The sequence below is a fragment of the Venturia canescens genome, chromosome 3, assembly GCF_019457755.1.
Source record: "Venturia canescens isolate UGA chromosome 3, ASM1945775v1, whole genome shotgun sequence".
NCBI classification, from domain to species: Eukaryota; Metazoa; Arthropoda; class Insecta; order Hymenoptera; family Ichneumonidae; genus Venturia; species Venturia canescens.
The window spans coordinates 21,850,747-21,869,191 of record NC_057423.1 but is presented as its reverse complement, the minus strand read 5'-3'; the positions used below and the strand labels follow the sequence as shown (position 1 = coordinate 21,869,191).

General features: G+C 34.3%; 1 protein-coding gene across 2 annotated transcripts in view; it reads left to right on the top strand.

Moving 5' to 3' along the window:
• The window catches only part of ChLD3 (Chitin and LDLR binding deacetylase 3), a 121,308-nt gene that overhangs the window by 32,764 nt on the left and 70,099 nt on the right, over positions 1 to 18,445 (top strand). For both annotated transcript variants that reach the window (XM_043414876.1, XM_043414875.1), the window contains exon 8: positions 1,237 to 1,466. In XM_043414876.1, coding sequence (XP_043270811.1) covers positions 1,237 to 1,466 — 230 coding nt within the window. The remainder of the gene's footprint in view (positions 1 to 1,236; positions 1,467 to 18,445) is intronic.

Below are 18,445 nucleotides of genomic sequence, written 5' to 3'. Positions count from 1 at the left end.
TTTGGTGGCATGTACTTTGATCAAGGATTGGCAATTACGCATGAATCAGACACCCCGGGATAATTTCATTGAGTGTGTGGTAAAATGACTCTGTTGAATTGACAAAAAAGCTTGCACGAATTTTCATTAATTCGTAATCTCAAAATGAAACATTTCTCTCTAATATTATATCCCGAACTCCATGATTCTTGAATCACAATACTTTCTTTTACTTGGCTTCGAACTAAAAATAGCGAAAAAAACTGTCTTTAACAAGAATCATACGTAATCTTACGAAAAACAAAAATGGAGCCTTTCTCATCCTTTCTGCAGTCATCGTGACAAGAACTTGAGAAAAATGACTCTTCTATAAGAGTAGCCAATTTTTGAAAACTGAAAATCAACAGAAAAAAACTACCCACCAAATTGTGCATCCAATTTGCAACAGCCGAGAAACATCCATAAGTTCAAATATCATCATAAATAATTATAAAAAGCAAAGAAAGATGTATGTCTTTCAAAACTGCGTTTGCTAAATTCGAATAATTGATTTTTTGACAAAGTAACCCCAAATAAAGACCACCTTAAAGTTAATGTAAAAAAATCTCATGGTTTCCTCAACCAAAAGTTAATTTGTTAACTCTTAGCAACGTATCATCAGCGCTTATTAAGATAAAAATTTTTTTTTAACTAACCATGTTCGATAATGTATATCAACGATATGTAAAATGAAATTGCCTACAGTATTCCAAAAAAAATTGAGTGCGTAGAAGCCACGCAAATGAAAAGAAATATTCGAAGTAACGTTTTCAAATATATTTCACAAGTGATGCATTATTTATTAAAAAAAAAAAAAATGAATCGATAATCGTAATTAGTTTTTAATTTTTTATGAATTTTATTATTGACAGTAACTATCAGAGAGACAATTGGTTCATGATAGCTAAAATACAAGACAAACGTTTGTCTCCCTGTGCGTCCGCTGTATCTAGCATATATAATACACTAGGCTACGAACGTATCCCCCCCACCCTTCCAAACACCGTCTTCCCTATTCCCTAACAGTCTATACGCTCGAGTGGTATCGCCACTAACGCGTTCCTTCCTCTCCTGATTCCTCCGATCACGTATCCTAACAATTCCCCTTACCAGATGATCGTTTTCGTAACACTCGAAAATTGTACCCCTCTCACTAAAGAAAATCACTTATGAAAACGATCCACTGACATAATGAATAATTTTTCTCATCTTCGGAAGGTTTAAGAGTACCGTTTCTCCGAATCGGCTGGAATCGTCAATTTTTGATGATGTCGGAGTTCGGTTTCATTTACGATTCTTCGATCATAGCGCCATTTACGGATCCTCCGATATGGCCATATACCCTCGACTACAGGCCTCCACACGATTGCTCATCTTCGGGACAAAAATTTCCAACTAGAGCATATCCTGGTTTATGGGAAATTCCCATCAACGAACTAACAGCCGGGGTAAATACAAACTAATCAATTATTATCATAGAGATATGTGTGAAGAAATATGGGCTGAACTTTCGAAAAACGGAATCCAAATTTCAAGCTGAAATTTTACTTAATGCTTCTTTTTAACAATATAAGACTTATTTTAAAATGATTTTCAGCAACTCGCAATATTTATCAAAATGTTAAATTTTAAAGCTGCTATTTAAAAACGAGCGAGTATCTGAAGACGTGGCAGCATCTTCACGTCATGCCAAGTATTAAAAAGAAAAATTTTGTTGACAGAGCGAGTCACGACGGACCATATCTAGAGACGCGGCAGTGTCTTGACGCGAAGTGTTAAAAAGAAAAATTCCGTAGGCAGAGAAAGTCAAGACGAGCCGTGTACTTTTATACGAGGTTGGTCGATTTCCCCTCACTCGTGAAGTTGAAGTGGCCGCTATTTATTTGAAATTTCTCAGATGAACAAACTAATAGTGCTACATGATAATGTGATTTATGGGCTTCGTGTGATAAATTTTTTTTACTGAGACGTTGGAAAAGTGTTTAAATGCAGTTGTAAAAAATTAGGGGGTGCGATTTCACGATCGAAAATTTTCTTCAACAATACATATGTCGGAAGCAAGTAGAAATAAATACAAATAATAATTTTGAGTGTAAAAGATAACTTGAAATATGATTGATATTCTGCGTTGAACGTTATTTTCAAAATAAAAAGAATCATGGTTGCTTAGCAACAGAATTGAGTTTACTCAAAAACAACGTTCGGATGAAGTCGAGAGTCTAGGTTGTGAAGTGACAGGAACGAGACGTGTTCGGGATCATCACGCATATTTTTTTATTCGAAAGTTTATTAAAGAAGGTACAATGATTCGAACAGCTAAATAAATTTTAAAAAATTCCATCTCATTTACGTGCACCATTAAAATTTATTATATCAATTCAAGGCCAAGTATTTTCTAATAAATTGAAAAAAGTTACCACTTGAATTAGGTGCAGCAAAAAAATTTATGATATCAATCGGTGGACAAGTATTTTATTAGTAACTCCAAATTGACATTATTAAATTGTTCCAAGAAGCTTATCAATCCAAAATAAATCACATGAACGATAGTTATTTGTTACTTTATGGTGGCAGAGACTTATAAGAAAATCGATTTTTCTGAGACTTTCAGGATCCTTTGGTATTTTTCACAAAATTCAACGTCGATTGGATCGATACAAATTATGTTTAAATATGTGTTAAAAGTACTTGTCCGGCCCATCACTATACATTCAATAAAAAATCAATCATAAAAATCAAAATTGTACAGCAGAATCTGGTCAAAAATTTGTTGAAATACGATTCATTATTAGTTTAATGTTCTTAATAATAGTATAGGTTAGTTCTTATTCCGAATGGAATTCGTTCGCTGGAAGAATAACTGGGAAGTAAAATACTTGTAATCTGCATGAATACTTGTGATCCATCAGTTCTAGACAAGCCCTGATTTTTATTTGGATAAACTATTTAAACGGAAAGTGATGAGCCGGACAAGTATATTTAACACATATTTAAACATAACTTGTATCGATCCAATCAACGTTGAATTTTGTGAAAGATACCCAAAGGATCCTGAAAATCTGAGAAAAATCGATTTTCTTATAAGTCTCTGCCACCATAGAGTAACAAATAACTATCATTCATGTGATTTTTTTTGGATTGAAAAGCTTCTTAGAACAATTTAATAATGTCAAAATTTGGAGTTACTAATAAAATACTTATCCACCGATTGATATCATAAATTTTAGTGCTGCACGTAATTCAAATGGTAACTTTTTTCAATTCATTAGAAAATTCTTGGCCTCGAATTGATATAATAAATTTTAATGTTGCACGTAAATGAGATGGAATTTTTTTAAATTGATTTAGCTGTTCGAATCAAATAAGAAAAATGAGGCATCGGTTTCCAAGTTTTTTTTTATGGATGGAATTATCAGCAAACACGACACCATCATCAATGTACTTGTCCCAACCTTTTTTCCCCTAGGTGAAGTTTATGGTTTGATATCACGTCTTTTTTCTCGAAAGTTCCTTAATTGTCTATTGATGACTATATAATTTTAATTTTAATTTCCATGAATTATTTACGATTTACTACCAATAACGTTGGTTTCCACGAAAAAAAAAGACCTATTTTTCGTCAAAATTGTGCTGGAAATATTTCGTCACAGGTCTGTCCTTGGACTTTAGCGATTTTTTCCTTGTACTCGAATATGTATTGTCAATTAGGAACCAAAGAGCACGGTGGAAAGCGAATCGGAGGCCGAGATATAATATTCGGTTTATAACGTTGGTTTCCACTAAAAAAGACCTGTTTTTCGTGAAAATTGTATTAGAAATATTTCGTCACACGTCTACCCTTGGACTTTTGCAATTGTTCCCTTTGTTTTGTCCATTAGGAACCCAACAGTATGGAGAAATACGTGTTGCGGGCCGAGATATGATTTTCCGCTTATAACGTTGGTTTCCACGAAAAAAGACCTATTTCTCGTCAAAATTGTACTGGAAATATTTCGTCACTGGTCTGTCCTTGGACTTTGGCGATTTTTTTCCTTGTACTCTAATATGTTTTGTCAATTGGGAACCCAAGAGCCATGGTGGAAAGCGGGTTGGAGACCGAGATATGATTTTGGCTTGTAACATCTGATTCGTCGAAAAAAGACTGATACCGCACAATCAGTATGCTAGTGAAGAATATTATACACGAATGCTGTAGGATTGTAATATATTTGATATTTCCTTACGGTTCGACATCATTTTTGTTGTGTGATGTAAGAAGTTTTGTTTACATTTTTTGTGGTATAATGCGAAAACGGGCGATCATCAATGTAAATGTCCAAATTTTTTTTTCCGAGAGAGGATTTTTACGGCTTGATATCAAATCTTTTTTCTGTGGTAGTTCTAAACGACAAAGAATATTCTTAAATAAGATTCTCTAAAGTTCTCCAATGTTTCTATTGTGATATTTAAAAATAATTTCGCCAATAATTTTCTTTAATTTTTGTACAATTTATAACAGTTTGATATTCTTCGAATGTTTGAAGTGATACGTTCAATTTTTCAACCATTTCGAACGTGTTCATAATTTTGTGGGAATAAAATCATATTCCGTAATGTTTTTCAATATTTGGTATCATTCTGGAATTTTCCCCCGTCATTTATAAATTTTGTTTTCAATTGTTTTGATGAAATCATTGTGAATTAAGAAAATATGAAGATTTTTCAATGAAACGAATTTTTTGATTGATTTTCCTTAAAATTTGACAGAAGGAGAAAGAAAAAAATGTATATAATGTTCACCAAGTCCACCAGAATTCGCAATTTTCACATATGTCTATTGAATTCTAATGCTAGCAATTTTTATTTCATTAAAAAAACGTGTTTCCAAGGACTTTTTAAAGCAATCTTTTCTATTCATATTATCATACCCAGAGATAGAAAGTTGACGCACCCACGTCGATGCACAAAATTTTCAAACTCTGCATGTAGCCACCAAGATTCAACCGGACAAAAGAAAAAGTATGAAGTGTGTCAAGACCAACAGAATTGCTTACTTTTTAATATGAGCATTGCATTTTGAAAACATAACTTCTTATGCTATTCATAAACAGGCCATCGCTGAATTTTTGTAACATTCATCATTATTTTTTATTATTGATTACTATTTATAATCTATATCCAAATCCTATAATTCACGTATAATTTTTATTATTTGTAGATATCCATATTCCATAATCAAAAATAGGAAGTACTAAGTACCTAGCATGCATGTCAATACACAGAATTTTCCAAGTTTGCAAGAATCCCCTGCGATTTATTCATCTAAATTTTGATACAGACAGAAAAAATTACCACCGATTCATAAAATTTATTATGCCAAAACTAAAAGGTTAAAAGACAGCGCACTTGATAGTGAACAGCACTCATAATTGTTTCATGTATCTTCATTCATATATTACAGTTGGAACCAAAAAGTTAAAAGATTGGCACACCTACCGCTTCACAGGAATATCTAAGTTCATAGGTACTCGCTGCGTACCAGTAATACAAACTTTGGTGCTATGGGGCAAAAAACTTCAAAATTACCCGAACCACATTTTTGAAACTTATTATGGCATATTCAAGAAATAAAGTGACAGATACACTGCATGTTGAAGTAAATCAAATAGTGTAATTTAGTATGTCTCCATGGTTATACACAGACAAAATATTTGATCACATCCAAAAATGATCAGGCGTAGACTCACACATATGAATTTTTTAATCCATAATGCCAATCGTAAACATGGCCTGGAAATACTCAATGCATGTCGCTTCATCATGTTATCAAACTTAAGGACGTTCACGAGTAAGTCGATTTTCTATAGATTTTCTTAAAATTTAGATGACACACTATTTATAGCTTCCTTAATGTACTTGCAAAATTTTGAAACCATACCCGTACCAAAGTGGAGATATTCGTTGTTGAAGTTGGGAAATTTAACATGCAAGGTATAAGCAAATCATGAGTTTAAGAGACATTCTAATTAATAGCAGTCACAATTTTCTATAGTATTTGATAAAAAAATGCATCATGATAGATATTGATATTAGGAATAAAATATAAAAAAATAGAGATGCTCAGACGTGTCGTTCATACGTAGTAACGATTCAAAGCTATAAATTTGACGATTTTGCGAGCGTGATTTTGCCACGGCATGAAAGAGATGACGCCGTTATGTAGCGGCAACACTGCCGGGCAACGATACGTGAGGGCAAGGGGGAGGGACTTCACGCGCATGCACACTGGCAGGAATTTATTTTCATCATATTCAACGATTTATCTCATAAAGAATTGTCAATTTAAGCATTTATGGCTACACATTTTAGCTCTCATTTTTGGAGACTTTTTGGGAATGACACATTTTTATAAAAATAAGTTGTTAATAAATATGAATGTTCAATTTAGCATTCGAGATTATAAATATTAAAATGAGATATGAAAAATGATCAACAATAACAAATAAATTAATTTATACAAAATGGAATACTACTGAAAGTACGTGGCAGGCAAGCAAGGTTGCCAGATTTCCGCATCGCTCTAAGGATCCTTGCATTGTATATTTATGATAGGGTGCGCCAGAGCCTTATTCGTATTAGTGCATAGAGTCCGTACTAAAAGTTTCGAAGTAGGGAGAGGGGCGCGCGCTACACAGTGACAGTTGAACTAAGCCGAGAGAATACGGAAATTTTGTCTTCGATTATCAGTCGTGAACGTCCTTAAGAGGTGTTCATTGCATTTCAAAGATACAAATTTTGATATTACGAAAAATAAGCAACCAATGACTTATTGAAATAAATTTCCAAATTCATCATGCAACAATTCAAGTCAATATACGACGCTGAAGTTTCCAACGTTGGAGTCTAACGAAATGAACGAAAAAAACGTTTGTAATTAACCAATTTTTTATTTCGCGAATCGTTGATGCAGCTTGAAAAACTACGAATCGCAAATTTGGCAGGGAACAAAATAGGAGAATTACTGGAATTATTGGAGAGTTTTTTTCGATAATTTCGTTGGACTCCAACGTTGAAAACTTCAGCGTCATGTCAATATCTATGTATTTACATGGCCCAAAGATTTTTTCAAACTTTAGTTTATAAACAAGCCATCATGAAAACTTTTTGTTATGAATTTTCCAATTTATTGAAATCAATATGAGGAAATAGAAATACGAATGTCACTCGAATTGTCTAGAGAATGAATAGAAATTGGTATGGATACACTGTAAAAGCTAAGGAGGTGGGAAAAAGGGCCCGGTGAATACAACCAAACTAAATGAAAGAAAATATGACAACAATACATTGGATTAGACACTTTTCCTTGACCATAGATTTTAAAAATTTATTTAAATTCATTTACATACAACCACGCATATTTTTTCTTTAATGTAATTACACAACATAAAATTCCTGTTTGGAAAGAACGTTTGAGGTTATAATGAACGAACGTTTTATTTCTCATTAATATTATTATTATTCAACACTATATAATTAGTCACGTCATTAATAATATCGATTCCTTCCATTTTACAATAACCATTATTATTTTTTTACACTCCGCACGCAACAACACTCTGGGGATCATAACCTCAAACGTCAACATGAAGTGTAATCTCGCAAATGTGCTATCTTCGTATATATTACGATAATTGCACAAAACAACTGCAATTTCTGAGAAACGTCTGTTTTTTTCTTTTATTCACTCAGTTATTAACTGTACTTTTTTTTACAATCACAGCTAGTTGTACACTGACACTCGCCTTTCGATCGAAATTATGTCTGCTATTAGGCCCGCTACACACGGTCAATAATATTGCACAGTAATATTGCACAATAAGTTTATATGGTATGTAGTGCGCCATAAATTTAAGATAGCTCAAACTTCTGTTCAATGATTGCGCAATGTTTCAATCATGGACGTAGGAAATACATGGACGGAGCCTTAGCCGCGGGCGGTGAAGCCTGAAGGGTGAGGGGAATGAAAGTCTATTTTCACGGATATGATCAACCATGATGGCGGCGGCGATGTATATTCTCACGGCGAAATCGTATGGTGGGGATAAGCAGTTTTAAAAAAGTTAACCTCCAATAAATTATGACACGCAAATAAAAATCTAACCTTCAATCGATTAAAAGACACGAATAATTATATTTCGTAATTCAGATATCATTTACAATGATGAGTTAAGCAAAATGTTGGTTAGTTAAATGAGGGATGTATTGAAAAAATACACTGGTACGCATTGTACAAAATAGCTATGAAATTTATTTTTTTTCAATAAATAAACATTGTAGACGTCCGGAATTGTACATCATTGGCCTTTAAATAATACCAATTTATTGTATCTTTGTCGTTTGCTCAAGACATTATGAAATACGTTACGTCCTACGTGATACAATCGAATTTTTATATACTTAGCAGCTATTGCTTTCATTAAATGTATAGCATGATTTTCGAAAGCATTTTGGTCATGGGAATGATTCTCTAAATTGTTGAACAGATTAGTATTTCCAATAAAAGATTACAACACTTGATTTAAAAGAAAATCTGCACCGTTTTTTTGCAAGTATTGACTGCCACTTTGCTTCAGAGCCTGACGGATAATAGTTTCTGTTTTATTACAAACTGCAATTACATTGTGTGAGGGATAAATTAAACCACCACAGTTTTTGAGTTTGATTAGTGAACATTCAATGTGCGATTCATTACCTATAAGGGCCTCAATGCAGGTTTCACAGTGTAAAGTTTTTTTTCAAATGCCATATAACAAAGCCCGCAATGTAAACTATCACTCGCATTGAAAATTCAGTTTGTGTCGCACTAAGGGGTAAATTGGAAAAATCTTCAATATTCTCTTCGAAATCTGTCGCATTCATTATACGTGATTTTGGGGTTGATCTGAATTTGCAGAAACATGTAATATTGATATCTCTTCAAGGGGAATACAGTTTCCCGTCGAAGTTTCTTTAATCTCCGTATGTACGAGAATTTTTTTATACGCAGCTTTCAATTGTCGAGCTGTCGGATTGTTATTACAATGTCCATGGACTCTTAAGATGATGGATCAGTCGGTAATCACAACCGTGAGTGCGAGAGAGATAGCTGCAAATTTTGAAAAGAAATTTTTTCCACATCGTTCGTCTGATCGAAAAAATAAAAATGTCATCGGATTTTTGCGATCGTGCTGCGTACGATGACATTTTTATTATTTTAATCGGACGAACGATGTCAAAGAGTTTCAATTTCAAAAATTCGAGGTGTGATTACCGACTGATCCATCATCTTAAGGAGGCTCGGTCGCGAATGCCTGCGCAACAGAAAAAAATAATTTTTTAATATCTCATAGTTAGATTATCAATAATGACATGTGCAAAATTTCAGATGGGGTCATCGACCATTTAAAAACGAAAAAAATAGTGAAAGTTAGGATTTTTAACACGGGTCTTATGGAAGAGTCACTCTCAAAACGCGTGTCCTAAGGAATATATATGCACTTACGCAACAGAAATAAACAAAAAAATAGAGTATTGTTCTCCAAATCGTAAGGATTCAGAATATATCAAAAAAGTTTGGAGTTATCGACCTATCTAAAAAGATATTGACTGTTAAAATGTGTACAAACTCGATGTTCTGGGACGTTTCGTGACGGTGAGACGATTCCGCAACGTCGCAGAAATCAGACGTTCAGCACAGCGCTGAAGCGCATGCGCGATATTTGAAGCATCGACTGTCTAACCTGGAATTTGTGAAAAACACACGCACGTCCGGGCGTGTGTATACGCGTACATAGAGGTTAAAAAACGAATTAATTGTATAAAAACGTCAAGTTTTAACGATTAACACACAATTTATATACTTATTTTTCAACAATAATAAATAATGTTATATATCACAGGTAATGAGACCGAAAAAAAACGTAATAGATCGTTGAGTATTTCTGTATGAAATCAAGTCATTTTCAGCTGTTGAATTATTTTCTCTATATTTCGACGTTGCCACTTTTTTGTGAGCAGGATCGTAACGTCAAACTGTGCCTTTTTTCTGTTCTTTTTTGATTGATGTGTGACTGATTATTTCTGTTTTAAATGATTAATAATCGTTTTATAATGCATTGTGGTAATGCAAATATGCGCATTTAAAAAAAAAAACGGGGTGCCCCGTTCATGCACCCACAGAACCCGGCCCTACGCGACCGAGCTCCTTAAGCAGCCGAATACCAATTCGATATGGTCCTGATTGAATTTATAGGCCGGCAAGTACTTTAAAATATCTTGATTGACAACCAATTCTTCATAAATGACTGTTAAACTCTTTATACACATCATGAAACCGATAATGGCAGTTTTTTTTCTGGTATGAATCAATAACTGCCCTTCGCACGTACGCAATTGTAACAAATAATTGTAGCAATCGGTTAATTTTTCCAAAATGATGGTTGCATTTGTTTCATTTAATGGTTTTTTGAATCCAAGCTGTTTCATATTTTTTGAATTCCAAATGTCAAAAAGGTCATTCACTATTGAATCGTATCGTGGGACCTGCATCTGCAAATTCGGGTAACTGCAAATCTGTTCTACAGAGTTCTAAAGCATCGGCTACGGAGGCACTAAAAGTTTGCGCCGCAAGTTTAACTTTCATTTTTTGATCGTGATACTTTACATGCGCTGTGCGTAATTTATTACCCAAATGCAATCCTTCCTTGACTTATATGTCATTTAGGGCCGCAAAAAATTTCCATTGAATGTTATCTCCATTGTCATCTATTAACGCTTTGCATTGTTTAAGAAGATTGCGTAACAATTTTAAATCATGACACGCGTCCACAAAAATAACAACTTTCTCATTTGTCGTCGGATGCGAGAAGTAACTCTGGAAAGATTGATAATTTAGGTTACACCCTAGAATTGTACACATGGTTAAATTGGTAGGAGCACCATCAAATGTCACAGCTATTATATTGATACCATGCTCATGCAATGCTATTAATGCTTGACGAACCAATTTAGCTTTTTGCTCAGCAGTCAGGCTGCGAATTAAGAAGTATCCAATAGGAATTTTCCACGATCCGTTAATGCAATTCACCAAAAAAATTAATGTTTCATTCGAAATTGTTCCGTAAGCGCTATCAATATGAGGCCCCATGTCGACGTACCCTTGAAACTTTTCGCCATCATACTCGACATGTTGTCTGATAGCCATTTCATCGAATATCAGTACTCCGAAAAGCGGATAATTCAATAATGCAGCACGTTTTTCAATCGCTTGCAGAGCTTCTTAATTAAAACCAGGCTCACCATTAACCGATTTGTACCATTTAGAGAGCGTCTTTGGATGCGGCAGACAAGTGTAAAATTTCTTTCGAACATATGCATACGCGCGAGGCTAATAGTAATGCAAAGTCAACGCAAACAATCTTATTTCTGGGGTGTACGTTTTTGGTACTGATATCTTATTAACTTTCGAGATTTGATGTCTCAACAATTGCTCATTAAAATTACCTATGTCCTTCAGAACATCCGACTGCTGCGCATCGAGTAAATTTTTTTGCCGCAAAGCTGCCAATACATTTTTAAATTTTGCAGCGTACGTGACGATCCTCCGTTTTTTTTTGCTGGATCGACCTAATTTTCTTTTTATATGCGATTTTTGTGTTATTGAGAGCAGTTCGCAGTACCATTTTCTGCGGGGAGTTATCGGAAATACGTGGAGAGACTGCAGTTCCTCGCGTAATGCGTCTTATAGGCTCTGGTGAAGTACATGCATCCTTGCGAGACACTGCTACAATGGGTGCACACGCTATTAGTACAGAACTTTTACTTATATATATTTTGAATGGTAAATTTGCAAAGGACATACACAATATTTTTTCATGGGTAAAAAAAATGTAATACCTTCAAAAGTAGAAGGAACGTCGGTTATTTCAGGCATTGTCATGCATCTTTCAACTGGAGAAATCTCATATTCTTTGGTAGGCGCAAATTCTGTCAAAAAAGAAGTGAATAAAATTCAGCCATACCAATAGGATACTGTTCAAATTTATTTATAAGGTGTAGAGATTTAGAAGACTTCTAAGAATATTAACATACCTGTTTGCTCAATATCAATTATGTGATGCCTTTTTAGAAGAGGTTCATTTTTATTATCCGACACCTGTAAATGTTCAGGAGATTAGTAACCTGTAAAAATTGTTTAATGCAATTCTGATACACTTACAGAAACACATAGCAATGGAGTAGCATGAGGATATAGCCTGATGCTATTAAAAGATGTTCTGTCGAAATCTTTTTCATTGAAATGTAAAGAACACAAAGCTGCGGTCTCCGGTACAGTATTGAAATCTAACCTCATTGCATCTAGCCACTTCTTTCGTTGACCTGGCTCCTTAGGTATACTGTGGTAGATTTACAAATTTTCAAACAGATATGAGAACCCTAGGAAAAAAAAGGTTGGGACAAGTACATTGATGGTCCCTCGTTTGCTGATAATTCCATCCATGAAAAAAACTTTAAAAATATTTTCTTTTTAAATTGTCAAAAAAATGATTTTATAAAAAAAAATACAGAACAATTCGAAAAAATTTTCACAAATCTTGAAAAAACATTATCTGTAAAAAAAACTAATCTGTATCTATTTTTTAAAGTGTCAAAAGAATCAAATAACAAGTAAAAAATAAAAAACCGAAAAATCGCGCTTGAAATCATTTTGGAAACCGATGCCTCATTCTTCTTATTTGATTCGAACAGCTAAATCAATTGAAAAAAATTCCATCTAATTTACGTGCAGCATTAAAATTTATTATATCAATTCGAGGCCAAGTATTTTCTAATGAATTGAAAAAGTTACCACTTGAGTTACGTGCAGCACTAAAATTTATGATATCAATTGAAGGACAAGTAATTTATGAGTAACTCCAAATTTCAACATTATGGAATTGTTCTAAGAAGCTTTTAAATCCAAAAAAATCACATGCAAGCTAGTCATTTCTTACTCTATGGTGGCAAAGACTTATAAGAAAATCGATTCTTTTCAGACTTTCAGGAGCTTCTGATATTATTCACAATATTCGACGTCGATTGGTTCGATACAAATTATGTTTAAATATGAGTTAAAAGTACTTGTCCGGCCCATCACTATTCATTCAAATAAAAATCAATCATAAAAAAACGAAATTGTACGGCAGAGTCCGGTTGAAAATTTATTGACATGCGATTTATTATTAGTTAAATGTTATAGTTATACCGAATGAAATTCGTTCGCTGGAAAAAGTGAGAAGTAAAAATTGCCGTCATTCCAATACCAACTGGGGAGTTATTTTTGGAAGCTTGAACATATTTAATGTGCAAAATGTTTTTTATTTATCGATGCACAATAACATCCCTTGTATAGTACAGGACAGTTCGTTTCCATTATTAATCAATTAGTGCAATTAAGGGAATATTACTTGAAGATAACTCTCTAAATACGCTCTGCATGAATATTTGTGCTCGATCAGATCTAGAGAAGCCCTGATTTTTATTTGAATAAACAATTTTGATGGAAAGTGATGGGCCGGACAAGTACTTTTAACTCATATTTAAACATAATTTGTATCGATCCAATCGACGTCGAATATTGTGAATAATATCAGAAGCTCCTGAAAGTCTGAAAAGAATCGATTTTCTTATAAGTCTTTGCCACCATAGAGTAAGAAATGACTAGCTTGCATGTGATTTTTTTGGATTTAAAAGCTTCTTAGAACAATTCCATAATGTTGAAATTTGGAGTTACTCATAAATTACTTGTCCTTCAATTGATATCATAAATTTTAGTGCTGCACGTAACTCAAGTGGTAACTTTTTCAATTCATTAGAAAATACTTGGCCTCGAATTGATATAATAAATTTTAATGCTGCACGTAAATTAGATGGAATTTTTTTCAATTGATTTAGCTGTTCGAATCAAATAAGAAGAATGAGGCATCGGTTTCCAAAATGATTTCAAGCGCGATTTTTCGGTTTTTTATTTTTTACTTGTTATTTGATTCTTTTGACACTTTAAAAAATAGATACAGATTAGTTTTTTTTACAGATAATGTTTTTTCAAGATTTGTGAAAATTTTTTCGAATTGTTCTGTATTTTTTTTTATAAAATCATTTTTTTGACAATTTAAAAAGAAAATATTTTTAAAGTTTTTTTCATGGATGGAATTATCAGCAAACGAGGGACCATCAATGTACTTGTCCCAACCTTTTTTTTCCTAGGGGAAGTTTATGGTTTGATATCACGTCTTTTTTCTCAAAAGTTCCTTATTTATGTTCAGTTGACTATAGGATTTTAGTTTAAATTTCTATGAATTATTTATGATTTTCGTCTTATAACGTTGGTTTTCACGAAAAAAGACCTATTTTTCGTAAAAATTGAACTGGAAATATTTCGTCACAGGTCTGTTCTTGGACTTTGGCGATTTTTTTCCTTGTACTCTAATATGTTTTGTCAATCAGGAACACAAGAGCACGGTCGAAAGCGGGTTGGAGGCCGGGATATGATTTTCGGCTTATAACGTTGGGTTCCACTAAAAAAGACTTATTTTTCGTAAAAATTGAACTGGAAATATTTCGTCACAGGTTTGTTCTTGGACTTTGGCGATTTTTTTCCTTGTACCTTAATATGTTTTGTCAATTAGGAACCAAAGAGCACGATGGAAAGCGGGTTGGAGGCCGAAATATGATTTTCGGCTTATAACGTTGGTTTCTACGAAAAAAGACCTATTTTTCATCCAAATTGTACTGAAAATATTTCGTCACAGGTCTCTCCTTGGACTTTGGCGATTTTTTTCCTTGTACTCTAATATGTTTTGTCAATTAGGAACCAAAGAGCACGGTGAAAAGCAGGTTGTAGGTCGTGATATGATTTTCGGCTTATAACGTTGATTTCCACGAAAAAAGACCTAAATTTCGTCAAAATTGTACTGGAAATATTTCGATAGAGGTTTGTTCTTGGACTTCGGTGATTTTTCTCCTTGTCTTCTAATATGTTTTGTCCATTGGAAACTCAAGAGCTTGTAGCAATGCGTGTTGCGGGCTGAGATATGATTTCCGGCTTATAACGTTAGTGAAAAAAAAGGAAAAGACAAAAGATAGATCAAATTCAAGACACAACGAATACAACAGAATTGGCCATTTTTAAATGTCGTTTTTGCATTCTGAATCTAGACATTTTCGTGTCATCCAAAACATGCCCCCGATGAAATATATTTCCACAGTTTGCAAGTGGCCGCGGAGATCCACTTATCTACAGTTTGATAGTTGCAGAAAAAAGGCACCAGTAAACATTTATTATGTCAGAATTCAAAGAAGTAAAAAAAACTGAGCGTACTTGATTCAACAGAGCAACGGAATTCAAAGACGTTTAAGGTACCTGCATTGCTTGTGGAGGAAAACAATTTCATTTCAGGATAATTTAGAAATAAATTAGGAAATTCAGAAATTTAGCATAGAATTTAGAAAAAGGAAAATTAAGATAATTAGTAAAGCTGAAAACTTTTGTGATGAATTTTTGAAATTACATGTTACAGTTGGAGTAAAAAATTTAAATAATTGGCACACATGCTGCGACACAAAAATATCAAAGTTTGAAGGTATTCGCTCCATACCGCAGTAATACAAACTTTAATACTATTTGAAAAGAAATACTTTAAAACTTGCTGAACAAAGTTCCATTACATATTACCATAAAGATAGGGGGTGATACTTAGCACATATACTTATCCACAGAAATTTCCAAATTCGCAGGTATCTGCTGCAATTCAATGTATCTGCGCAATGAGTTTGGAAGACAGCAATTTCAAATCCATCCATAAATGAGCAACTGAAGACTTTTGTAATGAATTTTTCACTTCATATTTATGTTACGGTGCGAGTCAAAAAATAAAATAAATGGCACAGTATATAAATTTTATAGTTTGCAGATTTTTGCTGTATTTCAATGATCCAAATCTATAGTATTAGAGTGGAAAGTTGTTAAAAGTCATGATGTTACATTGAAATGACATAGCGTTCATAACATTCAGAAATTCTGTAGGTTTCCATGATGTTGGCAGGTATTATACTTAATCGCATCGAAAACTGAGCAACTGTACACTTATCGTAATGAATGTTTTCACCAATAATTCCACATTTGCAGTTTGCAGAATAGGAATACTCAACATACACGTCATTTCATAAGTATTGTTGTCAATAATTGTGTTTGCCTACCGCATTCCGAAGATTCAACTTTTCATATTATCAGCAAAAAAAGCATCCAAAGACTTTTTGGAACAAGTTTCAAAATTTATTACTCGACAGACCAGGTGGAAAAAGAATAACTACACTTATATCAAGACCAGAAACTGTTTTGAGAATCTGTTGTACAAAATGTGCGATTGATGATTATAATTGGAAACCTCTTGAATCACGTTACCACAATCAGCATGAAGAAATAGTAGAAAATCCTAGGACACACATATTAGGCAACCAATTAATAATATGCATTGATCCGCTGCAAACCGATGGAGTCAAAACAAGGATCGGAAAGAGCAGAGCCATAGTTAAAAAGAAAAAAGACAGCGCAATTGAAAGAGAACAGAAATCAAAATTGTTTCATGTATCTGTGCATTAGTTTCTGAAGACAGTAATTTCAGATCTATTCAGAAATAAGTAGATGAAGACTTTAGTAATGAATATCTTCGTTAATATATTCCAGTCGGAACCAAAAAGTTAAAAGATTGGCATACCTGCTATTTCACAGAAATATCAAAGTTCATAGGTACTTGCTACCTACCAGTTATACAGACTTTGGTGCTATAGGGAAAAACACTTCAAAATTACATGAACCACATTTTTGAAACTTATTATGACACATTCAAAAAAAAAGTGACAGATACGATGCATGTTGAAGTAAGCAAAATGCTGTAATTTTGTATGTCTCCATGGTTATCCGCAGACAAAATATTTGATCACATCCAAAAATAATCAGGTGTAGACTTACAGACATGAATTTTTCAACCCACAATGCCAATCGCAAACATGGTCTGGAAATATTCAATATACATGTCGCTTCATCACTTTGTCGAACTTTAGAGGTGTTCATTGCATTTCGAAGATACAAATTTTGATATCATGAAAATTAAGCACCCAATGACTTATTCAAATAAATTTCCAAATTTATCATGTAACAACTCAAGTGATTCTATGCATTTACATGGCCCAAAGATTTTTCAAAACTTGGGTGTATGAACAAGCAATCATGAAGGCTTTTTGTTATAAATATTTCAAATTATCTTGTTGAAATTAATATAAAAAAATAGAAATGTTGGAAATTTCCAGGATCTCAAAGAGGTTATATGAAATAAAAATTATACTCGGATTGGTAGGATAAGTTCTGATAAATTTCTCTTTATTTTTAACATGAAAAACGTGTCTTTCTTCGTTTAACAAAAACCGGAAACTGAAACCTTCTCACTCATTCTCTCCCCTCTCTGACACACTCACGCCCCTGGCGTCACGCTCTCACACTCGTTTGTGGCAGCACCCCAACGAGGCGCGAACTACGAATGCGCTAAACTCTCTCTCACCCATTCAACACACTCACCGTTTGAGCATTCGTTATTGCTAACATATCACACAGCCGGCCGAACTGTACTCTCGGCAGAGCCTTCGTAAACATATCGGCTTTTTGGTTTTCCGTAGACACATATTTTACCTCTACAACGCGACTAGCAACCTTTTCTCTCACGAAGTGAAACTTTACATCAATATGTTTTGTGCGCTTATGAAACTCGGGGTTTTTTGCGAGTTTGATTGCACTTTGGTTGTCAACCCAAATCACAGTCGGTTTGTCACTACACACTCCTATTTCCATAAGTAGTCTTCTCAACCACACTGCTTCGCGCACTGCTGCAGTAGCGGCTACATACTCCGCCTCTGTCGTACTAAGCGTAACGAGCTTCTGCCTCTGACTCGCCCACGACACAATTCCACCGACATACATGAACGCGTAGCCCGTTGTTGATCGACGCGTCTCCACGTCCCCTGCGAAATCTGCATCACAGTAGCCAACAAGCTCCGGTTCAATTTCTTTACTTTTGTAGAGAATCCCGTGATTTTGCTTCCCGACTAAATAGGAGAATATTCGTTTCACCGCCAACCAGTGCGCGCGGCCATGCTTGTTTAAGAATTTTGACACACGATTTACCGCGAACGCGATATCAGGTCGCGTCACGATCGCGAGAAACATCAGCGACCCTACAGCCTCACGATACGGAACGTCCAAACATATTTCTTCATCGTCGACAGGAGTCAGCACCGCGTTCGGGTCAGCGGGCACGGTCACCGATTTTGCATCCGACATCCCGAATTTTTCCAGAATTTTCTTGGTGTACTCGGTTTG